The 22,111-nt window shown below is 39.3% G+C and overlaps 1 protein-coding gene across 1 annotated transcript in view; it reads right to left on the bottom strand.

Annotated features, from left to right (window-relative positions):
* Positions 1 to 3,880: 3,880 nt before the first annotated feature.
* LOC126391969 (lysophosphatidylcholine acyltransferase 1) overlaps positions 3,881 to 22,111 on the bottom strand; it is a 28,802-nt gene continuing 10,571 nt past the window's right edge. Inside the window, exons 4-14 of the mRNA XM_050047025.1 lie at positions 20,443 to 20,555; positions 19,830 to 19,890; positions 18,739 to 18,797; positions 14,819 to 14,853; positions 13,837 to 13,891; positions 13,506 to 13,588; positions 11,745 to 11,870; positions 9,911 to 10,064; positions 9,327 to 9,425; positions 8,640 to 8,781; positions 3,881 to 8,387 (exon numbers count right to left, since the gene is read on the bottom strand). Coding sequence (XP_049902982.1) covers positions 8,170 to 8,387; positions 8,640 to 8,781; positions 9,327 to 9,425; positions 9,911 to 10,064; positions 11,745 to 11,870; positions 13,506 to 13,588; positions 13,837 to 13,891; positions 14,819 to 14,853; positions 18,739 to 18,797; positions 19,830 to 19,890; positions 20,443 to 20,555 — 1,145 coding nt within the window. The 3' untranslated portion in view covers positions 3,881 to 8,169. The remainder of the gene's footprint in view (positions 8,388 to 8,639; positions 8,782 to 9,326; positions 9,426 to 9,910; positions 10,065 to 11,744; positions 11,871 to 13,505; positions 13,589 to 13,836; positions 13,892 to 14,818; positions 14,854 to 18,738; positions 18,798 to 19,829; positions 19,891 to 20,442; positions 20,556 to 22,111) is intronic.

Genomic DNA, 22,111 nt, shown 5'->3' with positions numbered 1-22,111 from the left:
TGATTCCAGACAATTAGAACTTACCCCCCAAACACAGACGACCATTTTACCTGCTGAGCAACGCAGTGGGGACTCTTAATGAAGTCTCATTCAGTCATAAATGATGCATAGTACGATCTGCAAGAGAGAATATTTCTTGATTAGAGGAAAACATTTCATTAGTGCTCACTACATTGTCTGTGGAGGTAATGAGAAAATACTTGTTTGAAGTTACATACCAAGAATAAGAGCAGCTAAGACCCCATTGCACACAAGGCAATATCAGTAACCTCATGAGACCCTGGGTCCTCATGTGAGGACAATACATTTGGGGTTTACTGCATCTTATACTCCATTCTGCTTAACTTAGACCTGTTGTCCTCGTTCATGGACACTTCTTTGTGCCATCTAGTGGTAGTAAGACCACAATACACAAATCCATATAAAAACAAGATGGCAGACATCACTGCCAAGTCAGTCTGCAGCCAACCCCAAAATATAAGTGGGCAAGGCACATAACCTGATCACATTAAATAGTTCAAACTTGTTTATTTATGATTAATAGTTGATAGTGGTTTGATATGCCAACAAATGTTACTATTGATTAAAAAGTAGTCATTTGAAGACATTGGGAATTTATTATCATCGGGTTTGAGGATATGGGGACTTTATTACTATTGACAATGTTTAGTTTTTTATACAATTCAGATCCTACTAATCCTAAATAGCCAGGAGAAATTAAAAATGCATACCAAACAACAGCTAAGGTCTCAGGAGGGTAATCACTCTCCACCTGTATACACCTTATGCAGACAGCTCTGTGAGGCTACTGATCAGAATGTTTTGCATAATGGCCGTTTGGTCATAAACCAAAAAAAAAAGAGATAATAATGATGACGCTTGTGGAAAAGTTACGGAATAAGTTTTTTAAATTCATCGAAAGGGGGACATGAATGGCTGTACCAAATTTCACTACAATCCATCCAATATCTGCTGAGCCATTTTACTCAAAACCACAAATAGGAACTCTCATTGTAGCGCTAGAGGGCAAGGTGATGACCAAAGTTGTTAGGATACATCATCTGGGAACCATGAATGGCTCTAAAAAATTACTTTTAGCAATCCATGTAGCAGATGAGCAGATATTTCTCAGGATAAGTGAAAACTTTGATCTGCTGGTGGCACATGAGGAAAAGAAAGGGATCACAAAGGTCAATAGGAGTCATTCTCTGGGGACCATGAATGGCTGTACAAAATGTTGTAACAATCCATGTAGTACATATGTAGATATTTTTTCAGGATAATTGAAAACTCTGACCTGCTGATGGCACAGGAGGAAAAGTCAAGGGTTCACCAGGAGTCATCCTCTGGGGACCATCAATGGTTGTGCAACAGTTCGTGACAAACAATCAAATAATTTTAGAGATATTTCAAATGAACAACAAATAGGAACACTACTTGTAGCACTGGAGGAAAAGTCAGGTGATGACCAAAGTTGTCAGGATACATCATCTGGGAACCATGAATGTCTGTGTTGTAACAATCCATGTCATAGATGAGCAGATATTTCTCAGGATAAGTGAAAACTCTGACCTGCTGGTGTCACAGGAGGAAAAGTCAGGGGATTGCAATGGTCAATAAGAGTAATCCTCTGGGGACCATGAATGGCTGTCAAACATATCATGACAATCAAGTAATTGTAGAGATATTTCAATTCAACAACAAACAGGAACACTAATTGTAGCGGTACAGGAAAAGTCAGGTGATGGCCAAATTTATTAGGATACATCATCTGGGAACCTTCAGTGTCTCTACAAAATATTGTAACAATCCATGTAGCAAATGTGTAGATATTTCTCAGGATAAGTGAAAAAAAATTGACCTGCTGATGGCACTGAGGGAAAAGTCAGGGGTTCATCAGGTGTCATCCTCTGGGGGCCATGAATGGCTATACAACAAACGAATAATTGTAGAGATATTTCAAATGGACAACAAATAGGAACACTAATTGTAGCGCAGGTGATGACCAAAGTTGTTAGGACTTAGGGCTGTTGTGAAACTGCGCCTACTAAGGACAACATGGAAGTTTGTCTTGGATGTGTTGATTCAATAGACAAGAAAGGACAGCAGAGGAGATACCCACACACCATTGCAGTTGGGCTGCTCCTCAGAGTTGATCTCACCTAATTAGTGACACCAGCTGATTTATTCATCACACCTGGTAGGAATCTGTCTGTGTCTATGTCTGTTCTGTGAAGCACTCATGTCAGTAGCACTGATGATAGCCAAGGACTGAAATGTTTGCTGTTTTTATTCACTTTTCGTTATTTTCTGCACTCTGAGCACCCTTCTTTTTGTGCACAGATGTCCTACATAAATTGACTATTTTTTTGCATTGATCTCAGGCTGTGGACTTTTTTGTGGCTGTCCAGCACAGTTGCATTGGTGTGCGGGTATCTCCTCTGCCGTCCTGTCCAAGTTGTTAGGATACATCATCTTGGAACCACGAATTGAATATTTGTACACAATGTTGTAACAATCTATGGGGTAAATGTGTAGATATTTCCCAAGATAAATGAAAACGCTAGCCTGCTGATGGCACAAAAGGAAAAGTCAGGGGTTTACCACAGTCCTCCTTTGGGGACCATGAATGCTTGGACAAAATTTAATGACAAACCATCAAGAAGTTGTTGAGACAGTCTGGACCAAAGTGGTGGACCAGCTGCCCCGAGGTAGCACAGCTAATGAAAGGACCAGAATATATTGCCATGTAGTCTGCCAGTCACTCAAACCTGCAGGGAGAGAAATAGGAGTGTAACACAAATGAAAAACAGCCAGGCATGCAAGAGACCAACACAAAAGAGAAATAATATACTACATAGCCAGTTGAAAAATCACTTTAAGTCACTGTCATAAAATAAATCCACACAATAGTCTTCTGCACGCCAGGGAGACTAATCATCTATTGACATCACCATGTAATCAATGACAGCAAACACAGGGCTAGTAAAGGAGAGCTTTGATGACGGTTAACTCGACCTGACTATTGAGGTCCACATCATATATCATCGACATTTTATGTAAAAGGTATTGACCACAGACTGTAGGCCTATATAAAAATGGTATTGACCGTCACGTCCACTAACATTGATGAGGTGGAGTCCTGCTGCGAGGGTCTTGCGAAACAGGAATAACACTAATAATTTGGATATGACTCCTGTGACAAACGTGAACACACAGCAAGCAATTGCACTCAAGACTGCACTGCCCCTAAGTTACCTCAAGAGGGAGACATTTCTACAATAAGGCAGCAAATGAGGAGGGAAAAACTGAGGATGCAGAACAGACTCGTTCACATGCAGCACACTCATATGCACATACATTCAACCAAACACACACACATCATCAATTACCACTGTAACAGCGACACAACTGTGTGTTAACATTTCTTTTTTTAATTCAATCCAAGAGTCACATTAACAAGTTATATCATAGCAGTCCTGAACAGACAATTTCAAAGTAGCTTGCGGTAATGACTCTTCATCATCAAAATGCATTAATAAAATAAAACCTGTTCAGTATAGAAAAAGACAGGAAGTAAAGCTACAGAGAAAACAGAGTTCAGTTTCTTGGTCCACACGACAATAAGCCATCAGAAAGACACTATCGCTCCATCGGAGTACACAAGTCTTTCGTCTTAGGCTCACTGCTGGACAAACTGTGGTAAGCAGGCAGCAGTAGCATAAATACAAGTTTATCTCTTGCAGGTTTACATTTTTATCAGATTGATAGCAAGTAGAAAAGATGGAAATTCACCTTTGCAGAGGTATTTGAAATAAAGGGAAGTGAAACAAGTGTGAAAAGAAATGGACCCAACTTTTTTTGCCAAATAGCCCCAATGCCAAATCGTTTTGGATGTAACTATTAAATATAAATGTACATATTTGACTTGCTGATGAAATACAGTATCATCCTTTAGACGTTCACATGGAAATATTGGTTTAAAATAAACAAACAAAAATGCACGAGGGGTTACAGTGGCTCAATACATTTCATTCTGGATCAAGTCTTAAATATCAATGCTTTGTCTCAGCTGAAATTCACAATCAAATTCTCCACCTATGTACAAAAACAGTATGGTCTCCCTCATACCACAGAGTGAACTGTATAACCATTCACCTGCTGTAAATTCACATCACTTAGGAGTACATTTAATACTTATCCATTCCACCGTGCAGTTTTACAGTCATTCAAATCAGTACGTTGCTGCCAAGTCTTACAAGTTTACAAAGTCGTTTCAAGCTACAAAATTTCCACAATCCTGAGAAAAGGCAGAAAAGTAGGTCTAAAAAGTGTTTCGGATGTTTAAACTAACCCAGCTCTTTCTTACAGTACAAAAACGAAATGTGGGACAAGGGACAGCTTCCTTTAATGTGTGATCCCTAATTTCCTCTGTGCTCCCATTATTGCAGCAAATATATGAATGCCAAAACTGTTCATATTAACAAAATTTGAGCTACAATACTGTAACCTACAAACTTATCATGCTTTACAGCAATGTGATATTTCTTAAAAAATAAAGAAAATAATCTAAAGTGCAAGCACAAATACGTATAATTTAAAAAGGACAAAGTAGTAAGGGGGAAATACTAAAAGATTGTAATTTGACATAATGTTAGTTTATATGTGCGTACACAGTCTGGAGTGTTTGTGCCATGTGGCCCGTCATGTGGTGGCAGACATCACCTCAAGGCCTGGCGCGCTTACACACTCCCACTTTGCTTATTTCAACCTGCATGCCTTAAACATAAAACATAAAAAAGTCAATGGAGAGAGGGCTCAAACAGGATAAAAAGTGTACATCTGAAAACCATGATTTCTTCGGAAAATGTCCACTGGAGATCAGCGCTTTGAGGAGCTTCTGATTGTGACAAGATTGTCTATACATTCTCTTTTTTCGCATAAAAATTCTATAGATTCAAGGCTATCGGTTTCCATAAGAAATCTGCATTTTTGTTTCTAAGCAGTCAACTCAGCGATAATAGTAATAATATAACAACAATAAAACTTTACACTGTGTAGGAGGAATACAGCACAAAAACAACTGCAGTATTATACAAAGGAACAAAAAAAGAAAAATGTGGCTCATTTTTCACCATCAATACAATCTGCAGAGGAGAGAAGATCACAGATCTTTGTCATGGCAGTGAAAATAAAAATCATTCATATACGTATATCAAAAATTCACAAAATGTCCTGCATTTGGAATATTCAAAATACATATCAGAACTCTTCAAAAGCATACATCTTGAGAAGGCTTAAGAGATGTGAAATATTGCTTCACCGAAAGCCGTAATGGAAATACACATGTACAGTTTGCAGTATGGTCGTGGATGTGATGGGAATGTGAGGCTCACCGACACGATGAACTTACAGGATTTGAAGAAAACAAAAAACACTTAAAAAGTAGTACGTGTTTGTGTGATATCCATAAACAAAGAGTCAACAGAATCGAACCATGAATGCAAAGATCCCAAGTGTAACTGGCCACAAACAGATTCCAATGTGTTCCATTTCATCTGCTCACGAGAGGTATTCCCTTTAACAATTGTGCTGTAAAAATGACATGACGTACGACGCTGCAGCATAATGTAACTTTAATTTTTTGTGTGTGTGTGTGTGTGTTTTTTTAAGTTTGGTTATTTTGCATGTTTCTAGAGACAGCCAATTAATTGTTGGCAAATGATTGAAATGAGCATCATTGTGTGAAGATTTTGCCGATACATCCAAAACTTGATTGTAATTATAAGTTACAAAAGATAGATAGATAGATAGATAGATCGATAGATCGATAGATCGATAGATAGAATATTGGACAAATTCTAAAATGTTAGGGGGGCGTTGCAAAGTTTTAATACGACTTTCTTTTCAGTAATAATCAAGGTTACTGTGTCCTAAAATATTAAGACAAACCAGATTCTGTAAAAAGTCGGGACGCTTTGTAAAACGTAGATAAGAAGTGAACGTAATGATTTGCAAATCCCTTTTCGAAAGACAAGCTATTTAGTGATCAAACTGATGAACTTTTGTTTTTATAAGTATGCAATAATTCTGAAATTAATGCTGCAACACACTGTTTACCGCTGTGTTGCAGCACATTTTCTTTTAATAACACTCTAAGTGTTCGGGAACTAAGGACGCTAATTGTTGCCATTTTAAAAGTGACATTTCTTTAAGATTGACAAGAGGGCCCCTCAAAATCTTGACTTGAAGACTGCCCATGTGGAAGAATTGGCCAAATATCCTATACAGTGTGAGAGATTAGTTTTTCCATACAGGAAACGTTCTCAGAGTATTAAATAAATTTCAGTTAGCGCGTTCAAAACTTTTTTCCTGCATCATTCCACTTTATTGCACATAATTTTTTGTTACAGTTTCTTTATTGGTATAGTTTTATTGACTTAATACCATTGTCTGGTCTAAATTTCACAGGAATAGCTGCATTAAAAGGTGTTTAATAAAAAAATAAAAGACATGTTGAATAATTTCCCCCACTGTGGGTTGAAAGGATTTGCAAATCATTGCATTCTGTTTATATGTACGTTTTACCCAGCGTCCAAACTTTTTTTGGAATCAGGGTTGCAATATTAAGACCACAAAAGGCTAATGAACAACTCCATTATTTTACCAATTTACGATAAAAATTTGTAATCTTAAACAGGCCTACCTGACCTGTGATTATAGGCGTATCAATGCACTGAGAAGTTTAAATCACTGTCAGTGACTAAATATCTGTGTGCCAATTCAACAACCATTAGAGAAAACAACAAGGCGTACATATACTAAAGCTCGATAGTTTCCAATTCTACTGGTCCCTTGACTGATTAGATGCAAAGACACTTGGGTCTCTTTTAAACCATCACTAACAGTGAATGATGAATGTTTAATTATTACATCCTTTAACATCTCAACAGTAGGAGTTTCAGACCGGCTGAGGATATGCTGTGAAAACAGTGGGAATGAATAACAATGTTGCAGTGTATGATAGAGAGGGAAGTAGTATGACCTTGCCTTTAGAAAATCCAACAAAGCCACCTAACTGAATGTGCTTTCACTGGCCACACATTGTGAATCCCGCCCGCTTACAGCCATTACACCACTGACTGAAAAGGACAGTACAAAACATGACAGGTGACGTTAAATCACCCAAATGTATTTTTGGTCCACGTTGTGTAATTTCAACAATAAAAAAAAAAGACACTTGAATTTGCCGACCTGAAAGAAATGTGACGTTGATGTGAGTGAGGAATGACTGGGCAGAAGAGTACTGATGTCGTAAGAAACGAAGACATGCACGTAACCCAGTGAGTGCCAAAAATGATGACATCATACGAGTTAAATTTTTCATTTTTGTCACTGAACCCTGAGCTAAATCAAATATATCACTGTATATGTAACAGGCTCATAGCAATTATGACCGTCAACTCACAAGAGGCCCGAGTTCACCTCAAATGTGGCTGCTGGAGCGTTACGCTTCAAGCAGTCACACAATTGTCACCGGTACCTTTAGGCCTCCCTTCTTTAGATAAATAATCCTCAGTACTGCTCAAAATAACATGAGCCCATGCATTCTGCACTTTCAGTTAAAAAGGCAGCTACCATTACAGAGAGGAAACAAATAAAAGTTACAAAGAAAAGAAAATCCAACACTGATTTCACTAAAAATTAGTTCACTTGACTGTCCAGGGCTTTTGTTTTTGTCTTGCTTACCTCATGTTAAAAACATGCACATTGAGCACTATGTTGGAGAGAAAAGAAAAATAAAAGAAAATAAAATTTGCCCCAGGAATTTACATAAGTGCTTGCCCTTCGAGTATTCAAGCATTGTTTCTGAAACGGCCATGTTTGGCATTTTGACGATCCTTGCTATGAAAAAAGAAAAAAGAAAAGAAAAAGGAATTAATAATAAAATAAACTCGTTACCAGGCTGAAAATAACCTCAAAAATTTCATGGATACAATACTAATAAAAAAAGGGTAAGGTAAACTTCTTCATTTTTGTAGTTGTGGTTACTGAAATGTAGTCCCTTACTGTTCAAACAAGTTCCTTACAACTACCCTCTGCCCTAACGCACAACACACTCTCACCAGGAGAGGTGTTAGTTTCCTCCCTCTATAATTTTAAACCCTTTCAGTTGTGTTTCTTGAGGAGTCCATCTATTGTGCCGCCATGGTCGTTGGGGCTGAAGTCGGGGCAGATACCGTTAGCTGTTTTGGTGGTGGCAGTGCCTTGCAGGTCCTGGGAAGACAGGCTGGGATTTGTCTGGTGACTGTGGAGGCCTGCGTTTTCTGTGTACAGGTACTCTTCAGCAAAGTCTGGGTGTTGCTCCACGAAGCATCTGAAGTTATCTGTGAAGAGACCACAGGAGGGCGCCAGAGACAAAGACAACATGAGACAAGGGCCTAAAAAAAGCCCAGAGCCAGACTGCACTTAAAACTCAAGTGGCCTGGTTGTTGAGTCTACTGCTCACAGGAGGGTGGAAAAAACCTGAGACGAAGAACACTGCTTTGATAACCAAGCAACATTAAAACAAAGATTTGATGACAAGATTTTTAGACCAATTGCTGACCAGGAGTGGTTTATTTTAACCGGTCTCTTACCGAATGTGATCTTCCCTTTGTCTTCAGGATCGATGGCGGTAAACAGACGTGACACGCTGAGGTGAGTCACCCCTAAAGCTGTCTTCAGGATAACTGCCAACTCCATCTCTGTGATGGCGCCGTCCTCCTCTGCCTCAAACATCTGGAGAAGAAACAATTGGGAGAAATGCAGGTGTCATCTCTCTTAGGCATGCCACTCTGACAGGGTTGTCAGATTAGGAGCCAGTGACACTGTTCTTTAAGTGGGTTCCCTTTTTCTTAAATAACTGATGATACTGTAAACATTAAAACTATACTCAATGGCTTTCATGAGCCCGAAGGTCACAGAACGTGCTCAACTTCAAGACTTACGAAAAGCAATTCAAGTGAAATCATTAAGATGACTGAAACTCAAGCCATTTAGTTTCCGTGCAGTTGCAACAATAGATTGGTCATAATGATAACCCCTCATTGCAGATTTCATCTGAGGTTGCAAAACACAGATCTGAACTTGAACATGGGGAGGTAAACAGTGTCAACATCTCAGTATGCAAGAGCCATTTCATTACTCTGTAACCCAAACACAAGACGACCTACAGTATAAGTGGCATTTTAACGTTGCAAATGTCATGCTGATCCTAAGCGAGCACAGAGAACTCTATTCTGCCTGCTGATTAGATAAGCGGAGAGCTTGAAACAAGAACATACCTTGAAGGCCAATTTCATCGTTTCCAGAGTTTTGGCAGGTCTGCATACGACAGATAAGGCTATCACGTATTCTCTGATATCCATGCAGTTATCTTCATGCTGGGGAAAATGAGAGAAAACAATGCATTGCAAAAGATGAAGACAGAGGATGTGAGCAAGGCTACTTGTTTATTTATTTCATACGAGTAGCTGCAGGTGATTGTTGTTAAGGCCGTGAACACATTGCTGCAATAAAACCTTTATTGTTTGTTTGGGTACTATACTGCAAATGTATCCTCGGATGGAAACCAAGGTGCTGTGATTAGTTTCAAAAAAACATCTGGCACTGGATCCAGCCTCCGGTCTTAGCTGTGTTTTTACAGAAGCACTTTGTTAACTGAACGCTTAGAGTTCGTCCATGCCCTAAACTGAATAATATGTTGCTTACTACACACATATCACATTTGTAGTAATATACTGTAACTATATTATTGTATTGCAGTTCATAATCATCAGACTAAATGCAAGAGGTTATGTATTAGTGGCCACTGAGGAAATGTGTAGCGCTATCATGGTTGTGAGTGAAAAATCTCCACAGTCTCTACCTCATCAAAAAGAGCGAACATGTCTCGCAGCATCTCTGACACTGGCACATCGAGGAACTGAGCAAAGGCGTCCAAGTCCAGCTTCTGACCTTCCAGCTTCCTGGCTCTGTTCCCATAATCCTGCAGAACCTTCTCAGTGTTCCTGGGTTTCAGCCTGAGGCAGGAAGAGGAGGAAACATTATGTTAATTAATAACTTGGCAATAGTGTGAACCAGGTCATTTAGAAAAACCACAATCATAAAGAAAAACAAGAATCAAATAGTACAGTCAGTACAGCAGAGACACTAGGTGCATTTCCAGTCATCTGTTTATATGTGCATTTTCAATTTGTGCATTAAAAAAACCTTAATGTAAACAACTTAAAATTGATAAAATCTTAAAATATATCGCAAATATGTTTTTCGCTTAAAGGAAGGTGGAAAGTTTGTGTATCTATTAAAGATAAATCTGACTAAGTGCGATGGAAACAGCTTAAGTACTTTCATGATGTACAGTCATTTCATAGGCTGCTGCGAGATCTTTGTCGTCTCTTTGTGGCTTTCAACATGCTGATGCACACAGGCCTTTTAACAGAACTCTTCCTGGAGCTGATAGCTGTAATATCAGCTGTTCAAAAACACTGTTTCCATTGTCCAGAGTGCTCCCCCTTATTATAAATGCACTGTTTCCCTTTGTTTGAGGGTTGACTCCTAATCACTTCATTTCGTTGCACCATCTTCTGCAGTAGCAGAATTCGTGTCACCTGCTGTTTATCAAATCAAGTTTATTTATATAGCACATTTATAAACAACTGCAGCTGACCAAAGTGCTGCGAAAAACAAAAGAATGCCACACAAATATTCAGCAATATAAAAAGTACACAAATATAAAACAAAATAAAGCCGATACAAATGTGAACAGATCATAAAATACTAAAATATTAAAACCACCCAAAACAACCAATGGCCATTGAAGATGTGTGCATTTTAAAATTTGTCTTAAAAGTGTTGATGGAGGGGGAGGATTTAATTGGGTGTGGAAGGCTATTCCATAGCTGTGGAGCAGCTACCGCAAAGGCACGATCTACCTTAACCACCATCCTTGATCCCGGGACAGTTCAAAGACAATCTGATTTTGAAGTTTGAAGTTTATCTGATGAATCAACTCAGAGAATTCGCATAACAGTAGTAGATAAAAAACCACATAAACTAGCATTTTCTTTTGCCTATTTTCTGACAATATGGTAAAAAATATGCACTGTATTTATATGAAACCAAACAAAGACTGTACCATGGAGCTGTGTCCACTCCTTTGACTCTTTTATCTGTAGTTTGCTGGGATGCATTCCATTTGTTTCCAGTATTTTGTCCAAATTATTTACATGTTTCCCTCCCCTGTTTTTACCACTCTCCCTTTTCTCTACCCTGCACTGTCAGTGGTCCTTGTCGCTGCCAACTATTGGACTGGGGAGGGAGTAGGTAATCATGAGCCTCCACCAATACGCATGGTGCTGCCAATTGCTTCCCTTCACCTGCCAGAGGAGTTTTCACCACAAAACCAGACCCTGTGTAGAAATGACACTAACCCCCTCCAGATCCCCTCCTGCGCAGGCACCTGACCAACCAATGTGAGTCAACAGCACAGCGACAAGGACACAATCCCAAACTGTCTTCCCACCTGTGCACATGACCAGTTGCGTTTGCTGGAATGCAAGCCATGCAGAAGGTACCACCGCCAGAAATTGAATCCGGATCCCTGCGGCGCGTGGTGAGTATTTTGCCCCTGTCTCACCCTTTTGCCCCTTACTTGGTTGTCTTTGATGGGAGCATTGCATAGGAAGGTTTGAGTGACTCACCCCAGTCTCCTGACGAGCTTGGCAAACTCCAGCAGACAGGTGTCGACTGGCAGTCTCAGCTGGCCTTCTGCCATGGCCAGCTGGCAGTCTTCAAATGAATAGTCTGTGATGGGTACCCCCAGGGCTCTGAGCGTGGCACAGAGGAGACAATGACGGGACATCAGTGTGTGCAAATCAATACGAACTTTGCTGGAGGCTCATAAAGGCCAATGTAGTAGCCGATATGGCGACTTTGATGTTGAGAACAATGTGTACAGGTTTTTTTGTCCATCTGCAAAACTTACGGCTCTCATCTCTGGCTTCAAGAAGTGAAGCACACAGTGTGGGAGTGAATGAGGACACAAGTTGCAAGTATAGCCGGTAAAACCTGAGCACTTCGGTGTTGTTCGTTTTTTTTTCTGGTATCAGAGTTAAACTGAGATAACTGAACACTAAATAACAGCAAAATATTTGATATACATGTATGAAGTTGGAGTTCGGATCAATATCATTTTTTCGTTAAATCAGGAGAAACATTCCTCAATCACCTGCTTCGGAGAGGCTCACTACAATTAGAACAGCTGGTCCACCTTACCAGCCCTTAAGGAAGGCTAACCTTGCTCTCTAACGTCATGGCTCACCCCCTTCACTTCATTTGGCAGATGGCCAGCAAGACAAAGCAACTAAGTTAATAACAACTGTTGAGAGTTATTATTTGATAACTCATTTATTTTGGTTAACTTTGCTTTTTGTACATTCAAAGGATGAACTGCCACACATCATGTAAACAATAGGACAAAAATTTATATTTCTGTATTTTCAGGCCAAATGGTGATACAAAATATATCTCTGTATTTTCTAATTTTCAGTTGCAAGTCAAAGTCACATTTAAGATGTTACAAGCACTTTTCTAAAAACAGGCTGATCAAAATAAAATGCAAAGACAGGGATTTTTTTTTCTGTTTAAAAATATACAGCTGCACAACATGTAAATGAAATAAACTACATAAAATAAATAACCGGGTTGTACATTAACGTTTTTGCATGTAGCACTGGAGCTACAGAGGTTTAAAGGTTTGCAGCACAGGACACAAAACTGTAATATTAGTATCAAGTAGGCCTAAATCCATGTTGTGTGAAACAAATAAATATCTTTGTGGTTGTGTTAAAGTCATTTTCCGTGGCTTTACTTAGGCTATTAATCTATGGCGAAGGACGGACAGGAACGAGAGACACTGTCCCCGATATATATGTTTTTATATGAAATGTCTGTGCTGTTGCTGCATTTTTAAAAACACATCTCTAGCCTGCATCCAGGCACTGTCTCGGTGTCACACAATAGACTACAACTACCAAGAAAAACGACGATGCGCTATGATCCAGCTCACACACAAACTAGCAAACAAACGCTCACTTGACACAATCAAGCAGCTCGGTCTCACGCATATGCAGTGCACCGCTGTACTGCACGTGTGCTACTGCGCTAATTTCATTCGCCTCAAGACTGATTTAGTGTAGCACCTGCAACTTATAGATCGATTAACAGACAGATTAAACAGAGTAGCAGCTCTGTGTCTCTCGAGTGAGTGAGTGAGTGAGTGAGTGAGTGAGTGAGTGAGTGAGGAGAGATTGCACACTGGTATGTGTTATGTAAAGTAACTTGACCCTACATGGATATAAATGATATAAACTGTGTTGTCTAAATCTATATCTTGCTTGAAAATATAGAAATATATTGAACATATATTGCCCAGCCCTAGTGAACAATACATTTTTTCTTACTTGGCCATGACACGCCTCACGTTAATAGCAAAGAGAGCAGGGTTCTTTTTCTCCTCCTCTGAGGGTGTGTAGATGGGGAGGAACTGCAGAGAGAGGCGGAAATGATTAATTAGCCAAATCTCAGACATCACAAGAGATTTTATTATTGTACGTGAGTAAGCATTCACAAAAACATTCTCATTTATTGTGGACAACTGAAAAGAAAACTATATCATCATAAAACACAGAAAGGAGAAACAAAATCTGTACCGTCTGTGCTGTTGTACTGTTGTACAGGCAACATCTTCACAACATGAAGGACAGCACTATGGAGAGATAATTTCATGCTTACCTCGACCTCAAACTCGTTGTGCAACTGGCAGAGTGTCAGCCACAAGATTTCAAACCTAGATGATAAGAGGGCATCATCAGCAACAAATATTTGTTTTCTGCAAATTTAGATGAAACAGTTTTGCATAATTATTCACATCGTTAATTTATTACTTTCAAAACCAAAACTGCCCCTGTGAATACATGCTGATCTTTTAGGGCAGTGTTTCTTACAGCTGTGCACATCTGGATCTGATAGAGATCTCCAGGTATTTTTATGTGTCCAATAAATTAAGAACCAGATATTTCCAAGTAGTACGACTACATATGTACATGTGGTATTACTCTTAAACTTACTATGACATGTTTGGAGGGAAATGTCACTTAATACTCTCTGTGCATACGTTCAAGGTTGTGTGTGTCTTTAAGAGATTAAGTCAAATAATCTATAGCGTAGTTCTGCTCAGATGAGCTGGGAAGACAGCCAACTACATTCAAAGACACACCATATTGATGGAAGCTGAACCAAAACAGGACATGGTATTCTGAGGACGCTACAGAGACGGATAACAAGGGCAGTCTTTTTCCTCTAGCCATAACTAATCTGCCTCCACTGAGATCTCACTGCAGAGATTCTGGTTCAGACTATAATTTTCATCTCCAAAATAGTAGCCTGCACTTCAGTTTTAGAGAGTAATAAATGACAAGCTTTACTGTGATACATGACAGTCAGTGTAATTTTAGAATCATATATTGTGCTTTGGTTAAAATAAGGTCTTTTCTACAATAATTTTGGTGTTTTTTGCTGTCTGGAGGAACACAAAACAGTAGTAGTAGTAGTAGTAGTAGTAGTAGTAGTAGTAGTAGTTTAGACAATTTCTGTATATTTGAACTTACATAGAGGTTTGTTTACTAACACTTTAACTTTTAAAAAAGTAAACACATTTTCTTCTGTACTTGAACAGCAAGTCGCAGCATATGTGAGATGAAGAAACTCTACTTACGCTCCAGGTCCTTGCCACGTCCATGTGATTGAGTCCTGTAAAAAGTACATGAAGCAAATACATTATTAGACAGATTGAAATAAAAACCAATTACAATATTTTCTGCGTGCATTTTAAGACAAATTGTTGACTTCCTTCCTGCAGCTGTTCTTGCACTAAACTGTTTATCCTATTTGCAGACCAAAAACAGATTATTGTGTAATCATGTTTAGGGCTGAAACGACTTATCAAAGAAACTTGAGTTACCGCGATAACTACAACTCATCGATGTAGTTTCATTCAATATGCATAACTATCACACAACACGCTTACACTGTGGACAGGTGACGTGAAGAAGACGTGATTTAGTGGTGCAAAATAGAGGAAGAGGTTTCATTTCAAGCTGAAACATAACGCAAACTCTGTACAGTGCCCCTACTATAAAAACCAAACTAGCTAACCACAATAGCAAGACGTCAATGCTTTAGCATCTCAGCAGTCAACAAGCAGACCCAACAACAAGGTAACATTATTGCTAATATTAAACGTAAATCGATATGACTGCTAGCTGAGATGAAGGCTGCCCAGAGCTAGGGTTTGCACCTGCTGTATAGGAATTGCTACAGCTGCTAACTGAAGGTCTGTCACCAGAGCTACAACTCACTCTCCACTAGGGCTGCCACGATTAGTCAACTAATCGATGACTAATTGACTATCAAAATAATCAGTGACTATTTTAGTAGTCGACTAATCGGTTTGAGTCATTTTTCATATAAAAGTACTATAAAAGTACCCTAAAATACTCCTATTGCAGCTTTTTATGTTCAAATATTGGCAGCTTCACGCACTCTCCCATGATGGTGAACTAAAACCCTTTGGTGTGAGTATGAAACAAGACATTAGATGACATAATTTTGGAGACAGACCGACATTTTTCAACATTTTTCGATAAAATGATTAGTCGACTATTCGAAGAAATAATCGACAGGTTAGTCGACAATGAAAACAATCGTTAGCTGCAGCCCTACTCTCCACCTGGTAAAGTAGTCTCTTATCCGATCACTCCATTCATCGATAGAAAAATTAGTAGAATACTTGATCACTAAAATAATCCATAGCTGCAGCCCTAATCAGGTTATGCCACAAAATCACTTCCCATTTCTTCTTTTGTCTGATCCAAAAACGATGTTATTTCCAGGGCCTGGGACAATTCAATCAATATTTTATGAACATGAGCTGCTCTTTCTCAAAGCCAGAAACCAGAGAAGTTTAGCGGCGTTCATAAGGTCCGAGGTTCCGAGGTCCCGACCATTAACTCGGGGGAAAAGTGCTTCGAACACGTGATCGGAGCAGAATTTTTCGCGCGGAACATCGTGCGGAAGTGTTGCAACCCGAGGACCCTGAGTTGACGTGGCATGACATTACAGCAATGGCGGCCCCCTTCGCTACCGGCGAGTCAGATAATTTTCTTATGTAAAAAAAATACATCTCAAAGACGTCTTTAAGCAAATTCTCCACTGCTACACGTAATTTGAACATTCCGTGTATAATTATACGCAGAATTGGTAATATTGCCAACACCATACATTAGCAAAACGTCTCTGACCTCTTCATTTAGCCAAAAAGGCTAACAACATCAGCCCAGCTCCATTGGGCTACAGCAAAGATAGCCTTGTACAGCTGTGTTTGTTTACGTCCAAGGTCCGATGTGAGGCGATGAATGCACTTTTTGCGGAAGTAGGGGCTTTTCCGGGCTTTTCACGTCACGTCCTCGGAAACCTCCAAGCCCTCTGAACACAGCTTAAGTCTCCAACTTGTGATGTCATCAAGTAGAAAGCGTGACAATTGACATACATTGTCATTGACAATGGATGAGCGCCTGATGTTTCAGACCCACAGAATGTTTGTTATCTTTTTTTATACGCAAATGAGCTTTATTCTGTTCAAGTGTCCTTCATTCTAAGACAGACAATGTACCCATATACTCAGAATAATCCCCTGGGTGCTCTTAATGTCATCTATAACATCCTACCCAATTGTCTGATTGGAGCAGTTACAGACTTTATACCCTATGACATCACAAAGCTGGAGTTTTAGCACTCTAGTTTTTGGATTTACAGAGAGACTTGATCATGTATGCTAATATTTTTGGACCATTGGAAAAACATGGATGTATTCTGAAAATGAGTGTTGTTCATCTTTAACTTTGAGTTATTTCAAATACAAATGTGGACATGAAAAATCCAAGCCCAGGGTGGACATGGCCAAACTCTACTCAGGTTTCCTAAACAGGGATGTACTTATGTTAACCAGGTTTAAATGTCCCGCTTACACAGACATTTCCAAAATCAGGTTACTGCAAAAAGCGCAAAGTTACTAAAAAGCATGTTAATACAGTGACTCCACAAAATCTTTTTTTATTTCTTTTTTTACACACTCATTATGTGTTAACCATGTGACTCCTTTGATTACAATAGTCTAACCACACTTACAGAACTGACAACACCCAAGTTCTGCAAATACATTCGTGATTTCTGCAACTGACCTCAAATATTGCAGAACATCTAACTATTACCTCCTTCTGCAGAAGACAGCGCAGGTTTACTGGATTTATGAGATCCCCTAACAACTCCTTCTCACGATGTCCTCAGTTAGTTTTCCTCATGCAGCCTCACTAACAACAAGCCTGAGCAATGCATTGGATTTGCCTTCTGAGTCATATCGTGATTAGCCAGATTCCCAGTGAAGCTTTCAGTGGCTCTGCATGCTTCACCGACTCCTTCTCATAACCGGACTTAAAAGACTTCAGCTAAATCAGCCTCTTTGGACTACCAGTAGGTGAATCAAAAGTCCATTATTCAACAGAGTCAGCCACAAATTAGTTAATTGACAAACTCGTCTTAGCATCAAGAACTTAAACAGGGCAAACTCACTTCTTTCCCAATGAAAGCTTATATCATTATTGCCATGGGCTGTTTGTGAAGCACAATGTCATGTAAATTTGAATCATAAATTAAATAAACAGATGTAAATTATTGATTCACAAATAAAACAAAATAATAAAGTCATTGCTGTCGTGGCCGCGAGTCCCATATGCCCTCAGCACGTTGTATCTGCATAACTACTATACTCATAAGATTACAAAGCCTTTAAGACAGACCCACATAACATCTGTGGACTGTAGCCGTGGAGCGTTGCACTTATGATTTCTGACAAGGTAAGATAACACATTATAGGAACTAGTTCTGTTAGAGCATAACAATCTCAAAAAATTACACTATATGACCACGACATCAAGCACTGACTTAAGGATAATTTCACAGCACCATGCAGGATTCTGCTGAGTTTGCTAATCTTTCTGCATTACACAGAACATTTTCTCCTTCATGATACTATATATATCTACAATATCTTTCTTCCCACCACGTGACCGGCAAGATCTTTACCTACCCACTGAGTGAGACTCTGGTAAAGTGCCAAGCCGGCTACAGGGCATACATAGTATACATACAGTCACACACAACATGGGCCATGCAAATGCCTCGTAGAGCTAACACAGAGCGCTAAGATTTTAGCATTGCAAGCATTTCATGTAATTTAATCTCTTACCACTGCCACAATTATGCTTTTACTTTATACTTTAAATAACATGCACTTATCGTATGTTGACACAGTTGGGATACCTGATACATTCTCTTAGTACTACTATCTGCTACATGTACTTGAAGAATAGACTTCATAAGATTGCTGATGGGAATAGATGAGGTGAGCAGGTCACTGATTGATGTTCAGAGAAACCAGCGTTAGACCGATCATGTTTGCAATTTATCACAATGCTAAGCTGCGATTAAGAAGATAGGTGGAGAGTCACTCACAATCTTTTTTGTAAAAATAACTGTGCCACTAAGCTGTGTAAGTAATGTATCTATAAATAATCTTACCAGTTTGTTAGGGTAACGAATCACGACAGGTTGCACTGGTACGGCTGGGATGAAGGCCCCTGCAAGAGTAAGAAAGATTTCAATTTGACAGATCTGCATAAACAATTCATTGGGTAGAAAACAAGGGCACATACACATTAGAATATCAGTAGTATGTTTGAAAAAGTGCACTTGATAATTACAAAAACACCACAGTGACAAATGCAGAAATATACATAATATGGCGATTTAACCATCTGCCGAGTTAAGTCCATCAGCCACAGATACAGCCAATTACCAAACCCTATTTCAAAAATATTACTTATTTGCATATCAGAGATGTTTGTTTTCCAGAAAATCACAGTTGCAAGGCAAATGTCAGGGTTAAACTTAGATTCAAATGGGCTCTCTGCAATGTTCCGAGTGTATGAGTTGTCTGGACATGAATCTCAACATAGAGGAGGCAGAGCCAGCAGGTAGCAGCTGACAGTGCTAACTTCATAAACAGAGCTAAACAATATCAACAGAGCTGACAGAGCCAACAGTGTTAATTAAGGGGGAACCAGAGGGTGGGCGCTACTCACTCCATGACATTGCCACCCTGATATCAGCCGCAACTGCTGAATAAGCACAGTTCGAAGCAGCAAGCAATGAGTTTGCCAGTGGGATACACACATGCTCTTACATGAATGCACAGCCAAATCATCTCCCAAAACAAAGCATGGTGAAACTCAGATTACAACACACACAGAGAGGTAGTGTGACTTCATTCTCTGCTCAGGATGCCGTTACTCTACTACAAATGTACATAGCACATAGTGGTGTGCAGCCATATTAATGCTCTGTTGCATACACAACCTTTACACTTTCACACCATAATTCAAATTCCAGCCTTGTTCCTCGACGACTGAGACCACACATCACACTTAAAGATAAACCGGACATTAATTCAATGTGTAATTTAATTTAAATAATGTGTCAATATGCCCACTCGGTTAAGTATGAAATATTAGCGCATTCACACGAGCTGGCAGCATGACTTCAAAGGAAGGGAAGGTAAAAAGGGAAGGAAAGCTGAATAAGAAAAAAAAATGATGACGGGAGAGCTTTACCTGGCTTAAAGGTGATTAGGCAGGATCTATTGGTGCATGTTCCCTCTGGAAATATCATAATCTGTAGGAAAGAAGAAATGGTTCACACATTATAAAAAGCGGACATATCCTAAACAGCAAGGAGAAGCATTTTGGAAATGTTACAAAGGAGAAACATTAGCGTGCATTATATTTAAGTTGCTGTAAGGCAGATAGGAAATTAGTTATAGCTGTGTTTTCTGTAACGCTAGATTTACTGGCCAAATGGCCATTTTCTGTTGTGTTTTTCAGTAATGTCCATCTTATTTTGAAGTATTTGCTCAGTATTTCACCATGGAGTATATCCTATGTCAGTCATGCTATCAGAGAATGGAGGTTACAGTTGTAAACTTAAGGGTGTTTTTGTAGATAAACTGTATTTTTCTACAGACATATTTGTTTTTAAACTTGGATTCATTAAAGTCAGTAAATCATTTAAGTTTAAAATGGCCACAATAACTGTTGCCTGATATTGCCGTTCGCCATTAGGCACAGATGTGAGAAAAAATTCCAAATAAAGTCTGTTATAGTTAAAATCAGGTGCTGTTATGTATGTAGGCTCACAAAGTGTGCGCAAGACTTTCCATCCGTTTACCTGAGGCCATTCCCCTCCAGAGTGGGCTCTGCGTTTGATCTCCTCCACAGTCTTTTTTCTCGAGTCCTGGTCTGACCGTGATACAAACACTGGCCTGATGTACTTAATCAAAGCTGGGAGCAAGAAAGCAGACACAGAGTGGAGAAAATGCAAATGAGTACAGAAACAGTTATTCTTTTTTTATTTCCTCTGACAGCTGAGCAACTAAAGCTCCTCTGCATTATCTGTATCTACTGCATTTAGGTGTTTAGTGGGGTGAGAAAGGGGAACTATGAGTTGTGGTTCTAACTGGAATTTGTAAAATGTGCAAGAAGTCAGTCACACCTTCATTTTCACTTAACCTCTATAATACAGGATATGTCTGTATTGCCAAATATGGTAGATAGTATTGCTTTTTACATCATGATCACATCTTTAAAACAATCTGCTACACCTGGTGGCACAAACACTTGACTGTACAGGCTAAGAAAAGCCAGCAAGAGAAGAGAGCGTAGTTCCTCCTTACATCAACCACAACTCTAATGGTGTCCATAAACACAGCACTTAAATCCAAATCACTTTGCAACAGTGATGCACAGTGGTGAAGAGTGGAGGAATGTGATTGTCCTGAAACATTCCTCTCTGTTTCTGTGACATCCATGTAACTGTAAAACACAGATGAATAAAAAGCCTGTTATCTGTATAGCTACCAGAAACATCTGTTGGTGAAGGCAAAGCATCACCACAAATGTTAACTTAGATGCTGTATTTTCTACACTTGACACAGAATCATGTGTTCCTTGACGCTGGTTTCATAAGTCAGATGAGTCTCACATGTTAATCATGAACGCAAGACAGATTCTGGCTTCCCCCTCTGATTACAGGCGAGGTGTGACGTAGTGGCAGCTACAGTGTTATTTCAAAAAGCATGATTGATACTGACACGACAAAAACATGATTTGTATTGTGATATTTGCCACACAGCCAAACTGTATTTGCTTCAAAAAGTCTGACTATTTTACAACAAACACACCACTGAAACACACAGATTTCTAACTCTGAATGTTTGAAATAACCTTACACACCATAGTCCATTCACCACTATTCAACCTCCATTTTTCTGAAGAACAATGTAGCAACCTGAGAAAAGGTTTCTCACCGAAGTGACACCACTACTGTCAATTTCACTTCCTGTAGCACAGCGACTTAATTGAGACCGAGAGAACGGTCTTAAAGGTCACACAGAGTGTAATGCAGTTAACAGAAAGCTGTGCATGATGAGGGGAGAACTCAACTGAAATATATTTGCATAGTGTACAATTTGCAGAGCAAAGATTGCGGGCGTCCCCATCATGTGAAAACTGTAAAGCATAGATGAACTACAAAAGAACAATGTAGAAGAAAATGAAAGAGGAACTGTGATCAGACAAAAACTGGGTGGTAACATTCTAAGTTAGATTTGCAAGGGGGTGGGTAGATGGTGGAAGCATTTTCCTTTACATCCCATCTCTAATAATACCAAAAATACAAAGTTAGCAAAAGCAATGTTTTCCAGTAGCCCTGAGACAGAGTCAAATAGAAAGAGAAACACACAAGTCAGGGAGTGGGGTTAACTCAACATGAGGAACGAATGAAGTGAGGCCATGAGGAGAAGAAACTGATTCCAACTGTGAGCTGTCTGCCGACAGGA

This window comes from Epinephelus moara, chromosome 6 (assembly GCF_006386435.1).
Source record: "Epinephelus moara isolate mb chromosome 6, YSFRI_EMoa_1.0, whole genome shotgun sequence".
In the NCBI taxonomy this organism is placed as follows: Eukaryota; Metazoa; Chordata; class Actinopteri; order Perciformes; family Serranidae; genus Epinephelus; species Epinephelus moara.
Note: the sequence above shows the minus strand (reverse complement) of the source record. Positions and strands in the feature narration are given on the sequence as shown.